We start from the raw sequence: 12,089 nt of genomic DNA, 5'->3' as shown, positions 1-12,089 counted from the left end.
TGTTTATCTTCAGCTGTCACTATCAGTCAAAGAATACATAAAAAAGACCCACCGATCCGATAGAGTAAGTAAGTATGTGTGTGTATGAAACGGTGTGTATGAAGTTTGCATAGGGAGGACGATGGGGTGGATGGTTGGGTCAAACAAACACAGTCCTGTGTGAAACCAAAAGTCAATGCTGCCTTATTTTACGGTAGAAATATGTTATCTTAGGTAATGTACTTAACTTTTGTTGCCTAAACTCAACCAAACTGTGACCTCAGTAAGCTTAATTTTTAAACTGTAACCAGATGTTGAATATTTATTATTATTATTAACTTGACCGCGGATTGATAATGTGTTGAAAACAAGACAGCACAATAGTGGACCGACGTGGGTATTACGTGCTTTGGCGCGATACTGGGTTGCAAACACAGTTAGATGAACATAAAGGGGCACTGAGCAGCTTAAGAGGCAGATATTTCCTTCAAGAGCTAAAAGGAGGGCGAACATTTGACTTACATTGATCAGCTGGACACGAACACACAACTCCAAATAAATTCTAATGTTGCCATATCAACTTAAAACATCATACAGTGTCACTCACCCTTGTTGAAGACACATACAATTAGCTTAGCTCAGCAAAAAGCCTGGAAACAGCTTGGTGCTGAACTGAGAAGGTGATTTACTTCTTGAATGAATGAATGAATTTAAACTTTTTATACATTTCTAGTTGACAGCAGGTTCTTTAATCAAAGTAATAAACATCAAACGAGAACAACAAAGACAGTCGGTGGATCAGCAGCATAAGAGTGTGGTCGCACTGGGCAGCTCTCCCGTGTGAAAGCCGCTGTTATGTCATTGATTTTGGAAGGACGCTGCTGCTGCCGCTGTGTCTTGTGCAAACACACCTTTACCGACACAGCTCTGACATAAGCTTTCATAACGCCTCACTTTATGTCAGTTTGTGCCTCTTTTGCAAACTTCAAACACTCCGTCAGAGCAGATTCACACTGAGGTTGATGTCTAAAAATAAAATGCCAGGACCAAATCAGGACCCCAGGTGCTTACATAACCACCCTTCTCCTTTTCATACAGTTTATTTTTATGTTTGAATTAGCACCCACACACATCTCCACCTGGCAAAACACAAATTAATCTGTTGTTACTTTATGTTAATTCTCTGTTCGCCCCCATTATGTAGTTATTAATAAGCACTGAGAAAGACGTTTTGTCTCTCATATCTGTCAGTTTCAATACTCTGACACGACTTTAAGCATAAATCTAATGTTAGTAATGTTAAAAACAAGCTGGGCTGCAACCAGCGTTAAGGTAAGGATGTAAATAAATGCCCTTCAGTAACTGATGTTTCCCTGCAGCAGTTGTGATCGACCATCTGACTCGAGACGCTGGCAGCGATTCATACTCAGCTCAATTTCTGTCCAGCTGGATGTTTGAATATCCGTCAGAGTAATTTATTACACATAAGGATTAATGCATTTTAGTGCAGAAATTTGGGTCCTTGGTTTTAATACTTTAAAGACTGTATTGACTCTCATCCAGCTTCCTGTTTGTTTGTGTCTGGGTCAGCAGACAGATATCTGACCTGTTACTGACATCTGCAATCTTCTGGGGTTTGGTTACATTTACAAAAACCTGCAGGGCTCAAGCTTTTCGTATGATAATAACATAGTAGATATAATGTAGCTCACAATATGAAAAACATTGATAAAACTTTTTTTTAATTAAGTCTGTTTCCTTATAAGTTTCCTGTATATTGGTACTAATGAGGGAAGGTCCTGAACGGCTATTTGAGTTGGTTAATTGTGTAGTTGTTGTTTTCCATTGCTCTTTTTTGCAATATTTTCTGTTCATTTATTATTGAAAACTTTTTTTTGTGAATAGTTTTTTTTCTTATTAATATAACAGTCACAGTAACTTACATTGTAAACAAACATATGTAATTATAAGAAAAAAGAAAAATATATGCGCATAGGTATACTCACATGTATAGATAAGCACCCAAATACTTTATAACATAAGTATATGAATACTTAAAGCAAGTAAATAAATGTTAAAAACAGTGAAATACATAAAAAACAAATCAAATTTGATAGAAAACTAGAAACCTTTGAATACGAATTGCACATTTTTTGCATGTTATGTACATTGACTGAAAGACACTAGCTTAGCATTCAACTGACACTATTAAATTGTGAGTCTACCAATTAAAACTCTGTCTCTGTTTTATTTATTATTACACAGTTCATTCAGGAAACTTCCCATTTACTACTATTTAATTCCAGTAAGATAAATAATTATGAAGGTATTTGTTTAATGATCTATGGATGCTTCAGGACCAATGAGGCTGCGGTGCTGTTGTTTTTAAAAAGAGCTGCTGTTGTTAGTTACAGTATATTTATCAGTGGTGGTGGTGGTGGTTGGGGGGGGTGAGGTCTGGTTCCCAGTATGGTGGATGACAGAGCAGCTGCTCCCTGCACTAACCTTGGTTCCAGATATTTCTGAAGGCTGATCTCTGCGGAGCAAAGATTATTTTCCTGCCACAGAATCACTCGGTTAACAAGATTTGTTTGTCTGCAACGTCGCCAAGATTTTACTCCACTATATTTCCACTATAGAGGGAAACAGCTATAGTTACTATTTACTTAATACATTAAGGTTTTAGAATAAAAAACAACACATTTTAAAGATTAAAGTGGTGGTTCACAACCTTTTGGCTTGTGACTTCTTTCAGTAAATCAGTGTCTTGTTTGTCTTTAAACCTCTCAGATAATTTCATTTAAATAGTAAGTAAAAGTATCCAATGATTCACAAAAAAAGCAAAGATTAGAGAAAAGTCCCTTTCCTCTCTCATTAATGATCTAATAACACAAACAGATTTATATGATAGTTATAAACTAGCAGCTACAACAGTAAAATACTGCTTACACATTAATAAATCAGTATTAACGATCTAATAATGTCACATATAACAATTTGTCAGTCTACAGAAAGAGTACTTTTACTTTTGATATGCACATTTAGCCAATAACATTTAAAGCCTAGGATTTAGTGGCATCTAGTGCTGTAGTTGCAGATTACAATGCCCTCACCTCACCCTCAAGTGTGTAGGAGAAACTAAAGTGTCTGCCAGTGTTTGGTTTGTCTGTTCTGGGCTACTGTAGAAACATCTCATCTCATTCTAAAGTACCGAAAACACAACAATTACTATATTTTTTATTTATTTCTGCTGACAGATAAATGTTACGCACTGGACCTTTAAGTTAAAGAGCTGAATACTTTTTCTCCCGCTGCTCATCTGAGCTAATACTAAGATCATCAGTAGTTTCTGGGACTTACTAGAGCAGATTGAAGCTCTTGTGCATTTGTTTTGTGGACAAAGATAATTCCCCTTTGTGAGTACAATATTGTGGATACTTTTTAAATTATTTATAAGAAAAAGTCCATGGGAAAAGTGCTTATTAAGATCATAGTAAGATATTATTTTTGTCCTCCACCTTGTTGTTTCTGGATCAATCGACCACGTTTTTGTCATCAGCCTCTCCAGTTGGCCCTGACACCGACTTTATCGCCTCTCCACATGCTTTTTGTGGCCCCGTGCCTCTGTGATCATCAGACCGAGAGGGTCACATTCACAGAAACTCTTGGCTGCTGACAAATAACACAAACCTTGCAATGTTGCTGCTGGACGTTGCTGTTTCAACTGTTTAAAGGGCGATTGCAACATCCCAAACAGCCTATACGGTCTGTAACCGTGAGCCTCTCCTCTTCATGTGACACCGACAACAGCTGCTGCTCCATCCTGTACGTTCCTGTCTCACCTCCCCCCTCCTCCCCTTAGTCTGTCCATGTGTGGAGCCTGTTGACCAGCGAGCCAATGGATGCTATTTAAAAACATCCAAGTTCAGACACAGAGCAAATGAGGAGAGAGGGAGGGATGGGTAAAAGATGGCTGGAGAGAATCGTGTACACATTTGTGGTTCACTGTAGTTGTGTTAGTGTTAGTGGTAGTGTGTGTGTGTGTGTGTGTGTGTGTGTGTGTGTGTTAGATACTTTTTCCATGAGGATTAAAGTTTACAACTAAAGTTACAAGTAGGCTGTGATTCAGGTTTCAGGAGCAGTAACACTGGTAGTAACATTATGAGCATTGTCAGTACTTCTTAAAATAGAGGAGGTTATTAAAGAGGTCAGTGACAGTGGGGTTATGATCGGACTTATCAGAGATGGTTGTAGAAATAGAGACGTATTGCTAAATAAGAAACCTGTTAGAAATGAATGGAAAATCAGTTAAGTGACGCTTATGTTTGATATTCTGAAAAAGGTGTCTGAAGTATTAAACTCAACACAGTGATGACCTCCAGGGTTGGGAGGGTAAAAATGTAAATCTGATACAGTAACTACATACCATGTAATCCAATATTCAAGTCACGTAACTTTAACGTTACTTTCTGTTACTGTTGGATTACGTCAACACCAAATATGCAAATTAAAACAAGGGAAAATAAATATCAATAAGAAGTATTAATAAGAGTTTATTCAATAAGACAACAGAATAATGTAACCGTAGAAAAGAAAATGGAAACCAAGATTTTTAGCATCAAAAATGTGTCCTCTGCTCTGATGTATATTAATATTGTAATCCTGCTAATAATCCCCATGTTTATTAAATGTAACTGTAATCTGATTATGTCTTTTTATTATGGATTACAGTTAACTTTTTTTGTGTCCTGATTATGTAAATCTGATGACCATAAAATGTCTAATTCAACTTAAAGTTATTAACAAGACCATTTTATTGTCTGTGTTTTATCTGACCTTTTTTATTGTGTTTAGCAAGTTTATTTATTTTATTATTTTAAACATTTTGGGGACTTTTATTGCCTTTGATTAAATGAGACAGCTGGAGGGAGAGGAAAGTGAAGGGAAAAATGATTTATTTATATGTATATTACTCTGTTTTATACAAGAACTGGGATTAATAAAGTAGTTTGAATTAAATTGAAGATAAGGAGTATACAGCTCTGTGAGGCTGTATTTAGGCACAGCTAAACACTAACCAATGACAATGCTAACGTGTCGATAATGTTAGCAAACGTTGATAACATTTGGTAATTAAAACACAAACATTCGATGAAAAGTCCGATGATCATCCTCTGGGAACCACGAATGTCTGTTTCATGGCAACTCATCCAACAGTTGTTGAGTTATTTCAGTCTGGACCAAAGTGGCGGACCTACTGACCGACAGAGATATTTCCATCCTTACTACCCAGCCTCCAGCAGGGCTACAAAAAAAGAAAATACACATAAAACTGGTGCAGAAAATACAAATACAACCAACATGAAAAGAATAAACTAAAAGTCAGACTATAAAAACATCCAGTTCAATCTCCTAATTAACTGACAATAAATGTGTCTAATAACCAGAAGCTGAACCAAAGATGATAAAATGTAAAGTTTGATGGGGCTCAGTGAGGGAAAGATCAGGTAGAACTGGCTCACAACGAAGGTCCAAAATAGAAACTGGGCTTACTTTTCCTTTCCACCCTGACGTAGCACTGAGGTGAACTCGGCACTGGCCACAGACAAATAACAACAAACTGTGAGCCAGGAACAAAGAGCATCACCCTGATGTTTACCGCCAGCTCGCTTTAAAGCTCCTCAGCACAGCAGAGAGACTCTCGTTGCAGATATTAAAGAGTCAATGTGCTGAATTTATGACTCCTCTCGGTTTGAGCTTCTGTCACAATAACTAAGAAAAATAGTAATTTGTCATTTGTAGCTGCTGTGGTAGATGAAGACTGAAACGTGTGTTGTTTCCGATGCTTTGTAAACAAGTAAGTTGTTAGAGTTGGACCTAAATCCCCAAGCACAGATTTAGATTTAGAGCTGATTCAACAAATAAAAACTTTATATCGGTACCTTAAAAGTGCTGCCAACTGGTGAAATCACCATCCGCGTATCGCCTTGCCAAGACTGGGAGACCCAAATAAAGAAATATGAAGTTTGCTGCCCCATCAGTGACCATTTATACAAAAAGTAAACAGTACAGTTTGCATCTCAGGCTTGTTGAGCATTGTTTCCATGCAAAACAAGTTCCACAATTTCACTGAGGAGTTCTGGTTTGGACGTAGTGCACAAGAGCTTTTAGTCTTTTTAATTCCCACCTATGCACTCCCTTACAGCCTGAACTGATACACAACTAAAACCACTTTAGTTACACACACACACACACTATGTTCTCCTGTTTGTTTATGTCAGACATCCTCTCCTCTGCATAGCAACACCTACATGTGATCCCTTGGCTCTCTGTTACAGTCCATACTACACTGATCTGCTGCATTGCGATCATGAATAAGATTCCCCAGTTGCTTTACAGTCGAAATGTACCGCATAAAACGTGCAGCAGCAAATGCCGGAGGCCGCTGTAAACCACAGGCCCGACCCTGAGCTTCATTTCTGGAAGGACACTCGCACCTGTCAGTCACACTGCTCCTGGCACCACAGAGACAGAGTTTGTGGTGATCCCCAGTTGGATTTAGAAATGGTTTTTTGGCACTCAGTCTCTGTCTGTGTGTTGTTGTGTTGTTGTGTGATGTTCAGGGATTAGCAGAGTAATGTGCATCTGTTAGTGGGTTTGTTGTGTCCTCCAATGACCATGAAACATGTGATTTTAAATCTGGAGACATTTTTCAGTTGTTTAACAGGCACACACAGTTAGCTGGGAACACATTATTCTCTTAAATAATTGAAGGTTTAAAACATTAATTTCACATTTTAAAAGAGGTGGAAAGTGATTTTTTGTTTGCACATTTTAACCAATTTACCCCCTAATCTCATAACATTTACAGCACTGATTAACATAATCCAGATTCCTTAACACTGACTCTCGCTTTACATATCTAATCCATTACCACATAGATTAGTGTTTTCTTTTATCACGGCAGCTTGTCTCTGTTGAAACACAGATTGACGTCAAAAAATGACAGAAAGATATAGATTGGCTCCACTCCAGCTCTCTCTGAATGTTTATTTTATAGAATGAATCCAAACTGTCGATAACGTCTGAGTGATTACGACGGACTGAAGTTACTTGTAACAACAAAAGCCGTCAGATACTGTAAAGGTGAAGGACAAACTGAAAGCACAGATTGACTTCAAAATGAAACTTCTAGATGTGGTAAACTGTGCTTCATTAAAGAGACTACAAGAGTCAGGGTGGGTTGACTGCCATTAACTGGCTGTTTATTAAGAGTATATACTAAAACTCGGAAAGCTGGAAGTTGATTTTCTGAAATGAATACAAACTTTAAGCAGCAGGGAAGTCAGGAAAACTAACATTTCTGTATTCTGTAACTTAAAAACCAATAAAATAAAGATAAATCAAAGGGTTTGGACAGATTGTGCCTCCACTTTGCCTATAACATCTCTGTGTTTTCTCTTGTTTTTCAGGTGCCGTGTGTCTGTCAAGAAGTCAACTCTGTAAACCTCACTTATACTGCACTAAACCATTTACTAAATTAAGTTAAACCCTACAACAACAACAAAAAACAACAACCTCAACACTCACAAACAATGGCCCCTAAGAAGAAGGCCTCCCGCCAGAAGAAGCCTGCAGTGGAAACCATCTCTGAGGTTGCCATGGAGACCGCCCCAGTGGCCCTGAAGGTGGAGAGCCGTGGCGATGGTGTGGTGGTGGTGGAGACCGGGGTGAAGAAGATCGAGCAGATGGCGGCACTGGACATCGCTCAGCTCAACAGCCTCAACCTGCCTCTGCCGCCGCCGGTCATCAAGCCCGGGGAGAGAGGCCTCGGCCTCGGCAGCGAGCTGACGCGACCCCTGCACGGCAACGCCCTGCTGGAGGAGCTCAGCAAGATGCGTCAGGAGAAGTTGGTTCCACTTTCTTTTATTTGCATCTTAATTTTATTGCTTTGTGATTAATGCTGAATAATTCTGATATAAAATGTTAGAATTAAGGTTGATACAATACAATTATAATACAATATAATACATCTATTATACGATACAATTACGATACAATTAAATGTTATTACAATATAATTATGATTCAATAGAAATATGATATGGTAAAATTATGATAGAACAGAATTATATCACAGTAAAGTTTTGGTACAATTACGATTTAATACAATTACATTTTGATACAATATCATTATGATAAAATAGAAATACGATACAGTACAATGATACAATACAATGAAATTTGAATACAATATAATTATGATACTAGATAATAGAAATAGAATATGTTACAATTACTATACAGTACAATTTTGATACAATACAATTACGGTAGATATGGTCGAATACAATTATAATATGGTACGATTACGATATGATACAATACAGCTACAATGTGGTACAATAATGGTACAATGATACAATACAATACTCATATACTACTGTACAAATTCTATCGTATTACATGGTAATTATCCCTTTCCTACTTCATTATACCGTTATGTTTTAACATATTTACTGTATGTGTGACATCCATCCGTCCCACTGTGTGCTCTCCTCAGGTTCCTGACCGACCTGGAGTTGGCCTGTAAGACAAAAGCCTTTGACGTCCACAAGCTGGTCATCTCCTCAGTCAGTCAGTACTTCAGAGAGATTCTGGCTAAAGATCCTAACATGAAGCGCCTGGAGCTCCCCTCCCTCTCACCTCTAGGTATCCAATCACATCTACCAATTCATCAATCAAACGTCGTTCAAACCCGCAAGAGTTTAACTTCTAATCAAATATATTATGCTTTACTTCAGGAAAATTAGCACAAAATGGATAAGCTGATTGTCATTTAATGTCAAATGAATCTGTATTTATTCTTTAAGTCATTTTTCAAGTAAGAAATTCCCCAAATTGTCTGGTTCCAGCTCATCAGTTGTGAGGATTTGCTGTTTTCTTTGTCTTATCGGATAATAAACTGAGTATCTTTGAGTTGTGTTGGTTGGACAAAACAAGTAATCTGAAGACTACATCAGGGTCGAAGGCCACTATCTTCTCACATCATATTGGCCAAATGATTAATTAATAGAAAACACATTCAACAAGATTAATGAATAATTTGGATAAAAAACCAAAAGGTTGTTGTATTTTACTCAGCATGAGCATCATGAAGCCTCAATGATGAACTTTAAAGCTGCTTGAATTTAAGAAAAAACATCCGGTCACTTTTTTTTAGAAAAAGTCTCTTCTGGGTTTCCCCACATTGGAGTCTTTTGGCTGAATCAAATGTCTCTCCCCCTTCTGGCTGCAGGTCTCGCCAACGTCATCACCTTCGCCTACCTGGGTCGCGTCCACATGTCCCTCTACACCATCGGCTGCACCGCCTCTGCCGCCTCCACCCTGCAGATCCCTCAGCTCCTCAAGATGTGCATGGACTTCCTGCTTGCCGAGCTCAACGTGCAGACCTGCGTCTACATCTGGAACATTGCCGCCGCCTACAGCCTGCTGCCTGTGTGCGACGCCGCCCGCCGCTTCGTCCTGGAGAACTTCGTGCAGTTCGCCAACACGCCGCTGTTCACCCAGCTGACCCTGGAGCAGATCTCTGCCTTCCTGCAGGACGACTCGCTGCTGTTGCCCTCAGAGGTCACTGCCTTCCAGGTCAGCAGCCAAATTTTTGTTTGAATGACTTCTTGCGCTACAATAAATCACAGCTGCACTTTAATCTATTGTTACAGGAAGTCACTTTTAATCTGAATTCGGCTCAAAACATTCCTGCCATCAGTTAGTGAGAGCTCACTGATATCCTAGATCCCAGGAGGCGACTGCTGCCACTTCCAGTATTAACTCCTCGACCCTCCGGACCTTCCTTCTATTTTCATTGCAGACCTAAAAACAGACCCCAGACCAGCAGCTGAGAGCATAACCCAGCTCCATGAATCAAAAACCAGTCACCTACAGGTCGACTGTGAGCAGAAACCTCCAAGTATAAATCACTGTATGAGAGAAGAGAGCTCGTTTATTAATATACTGCTTCATCGCAGACCTAAATAGACGAGCAGCTGAGGAGGAGAGAAGCAGCGATGGTTGCATTTATAAACTGGACCAAAGGTCAAATGACTGACATCCTGATTTGGGGTTTTTTTCAGTTTCACATGAATTGGTTGTATTTATTTTACTGTAAAGTCAAACTCATTTGATAACATTTTATATTTGATTTAATAAGTTCCTGATTTTAAGTGGTTGCCTTGTGTGAATCTATAAAACTAACATAAGCAGTAAAATATAACAGTTATTTATTACTTATTTCCTTTATCACATCAAATAAATGATTATTTTCCCTGTTTTTTCTTCCTCTATTAACCATTTATATTGTATATTATTGTTTATATGTATTCAGTCATATTCTTAACCTGTTTGATGCCTTTTACACAGTTTCACAGCCACATATGAAGCCCATATCGTCTTATCCACTGACAACCTCTCTCTCCAGCTGGCCATGAGGTGGCTCGACTTCGACGCCTCTCGTCAGACTCACGCCACCGAGCTCCTGTCCCACATCCGCTTCGAGACGATCCCGGCGAGCGAGCTTGTGAGTCAGATCCAGCCGGTGCCCCGCATGATGATGGACCCTCAGTGTCACCGCCTGCTGGTTGACGCCATGAACTACCACCTGCTGCCCTACCAGCAGAACACCTTGCAGTCCCGACGCACACAGGTCCGCGCCAGCCAGCAGACTCTGCTCACCATCGGTGGTCGACCATCACTCACCGAGAGAGCTCTCAGCCGCGAGGTTGGTTGGTGCTTCGTGTGACTCTGTGTGTTCACTACCTGAAAAGAAACATGCCTTACTGACCTTTGACCTCGGTGTCCAGGTGATGTGGAGGGACCCTCGTGAAGGTGGAGCTGCCTGGCGTCACCTCACCCAGCTCCCGGCAAAGAGCTTCAACCAGTGCGTCGCTGTGATGGACGGCTTCCTGTACGTGGCCGGAGGAGAGGACCAGAACGACGCCCGCAACCAGGCCAAACACGCCGTCAGCACCCTCAGCAGGTACGAGAACAGGAAGGATCGAATATCTTAACACATACAGGCAGAGAAAAGGGACCCACCAATCTCTATGGCCTGCTCTCTAAAGGACAGTTAAAGGCCACTTACTTGGAAAGTGTTGCAGAGCATCTAGACCAAAATCCAATTATTAACATGAACAACTACAGACTTGAGGGCTTGTTGGTTGTCCAACGTTGGCAGCTGCAGCCTCTCGTCCACTTCTGGTTCCAAAAACATCAAGACAAAATGCCAAAATTGTAGTTCACAAACCAATGGATGACATCTTCTTCTTTAATATAGTCTTTGGTTCTATGTGAGGTTGTATGATGCACACTAAAGGCTTTATTATTGAGCAAGTTAGATCAACTAAAGATTATGAGTTTCTTGAGTTTTTCAGGGTTTTCAGGGAACTTTGTGGGCTGCTTGTAGCCTTGGTCTCATGGCTGGAGGTCACCACTCACTCGGGTTGGTGCCGGTTGGTGATTCAACCCCTCTAAACATGACTCTGCCCTTTTCACCTCCACCAGATATGACCCTCGCTTCAACACCTGGCTCCACCTGGCCAGCATGCGCCAGCGCCGCACCCACTTCTCCCTGGCAGCCAGCGGCGGCCGCCTGTTTGCCATCGGCGGTCGCAACGTTGAGGGTCTGCTGGCCACCACCGAGAGCTACCTGCCCTCCTCCAACACCTGGCAGATGCGTGCGCCCATGGAAGTGCCCCGCTGCTGCCACTCCAGCGCCACCCTGCCCTCCGGAGACATCCTGGTGACCGGCGGGTACATCAACTGTGCCTACTCCCGCTCTGTGGCGTGCTACAGAGTGGAGACCGACACCTGGACCGAGAAGGCCTCCCTGGAGACACCCCGCGGCTGGCACTGCTCCGCCACCCTCGGAGGGAAGGTGTACGTGGTGGGAGGAAGCCAGCTGGGGCCCGGCGGTGAGCGGGTTGATGTTCTCTCTGTTGAGGTCTTCTCCCCGGAGAGCAGCTCATGGAGCCGTGCCGCCCCTCTGCTCCTCGGCGTGAGCACCGCCGGCCTGTCCCCGCTGGCCGAGAAGCTGTACCTGCTGGGAGGCTGGA

The 12,089-nt window shown here is 41.1% G+C and overlaps 1 protein-coding gene across 2 annotated transcripts in view; it reads left to right on the top strand.

The window, feature by feature from the left end:
• klhl43 (kelch-like family member 43) overlaps positions 1 to 12,089 on the top strand; it is a 15,736-nt gene that overhangs the window by 1,713 nt on the left and 1,934 nt on the right. For both annotated transcript variants that reach the window (XM_035681248.1, XM_035681247.1), the window contains exons 2-7: positions 7,452 to 7,888; positions 8,543 to 8,691; positions 9,278 to 9,624; positions 10,457 to 10,756; positions 10,839 to 11,014; positions 11,539 to 12,083. In XM_035681248.1, coding sequence (XP_035537141.1) covers positions 7,575 to 7,888; positions 8,543 to 8,691; positions 9,278 to 9,624; positions 10,457 to 10,756; positions 10,839 to 11,014; positions 11,539 to 12,083 — 1,831 coding nt within the window. In that variant the 5' untranslated portion in view covers positions 7,452 to 7,574. The remainder of the gene's footprint in view (positions 1 to 7,451; positions 7,889 to 8,542; positions 8,692 to 9,277; positions 9,625 to 10,456; positions 10,757 to 10,838; positions 11,015 to 11,538; positions 12,084 to 12,089) is intronic.

The sequence above is a fragment of the Morone saxatilis genome, unplaced genomic scaffold, assembly GCF_004916995.1.
Source record: "Morone saxatilis isolate NCDOM2014 unplaced genomic scaffold, NCSU_SB_2.0 Contig9, whole genome shotgun sequence".
In the NCBI taxonomy this organism is placed as follows: Eukaryota; Metazoa; Chordata; class Actinopteri; family Moronidae; genus Morone; species Morone saxatilis.
Note: the sequence above shows the minus strand (reverse complement) of the source record. Positions and strands in the feature narration are given on the sequence as shown.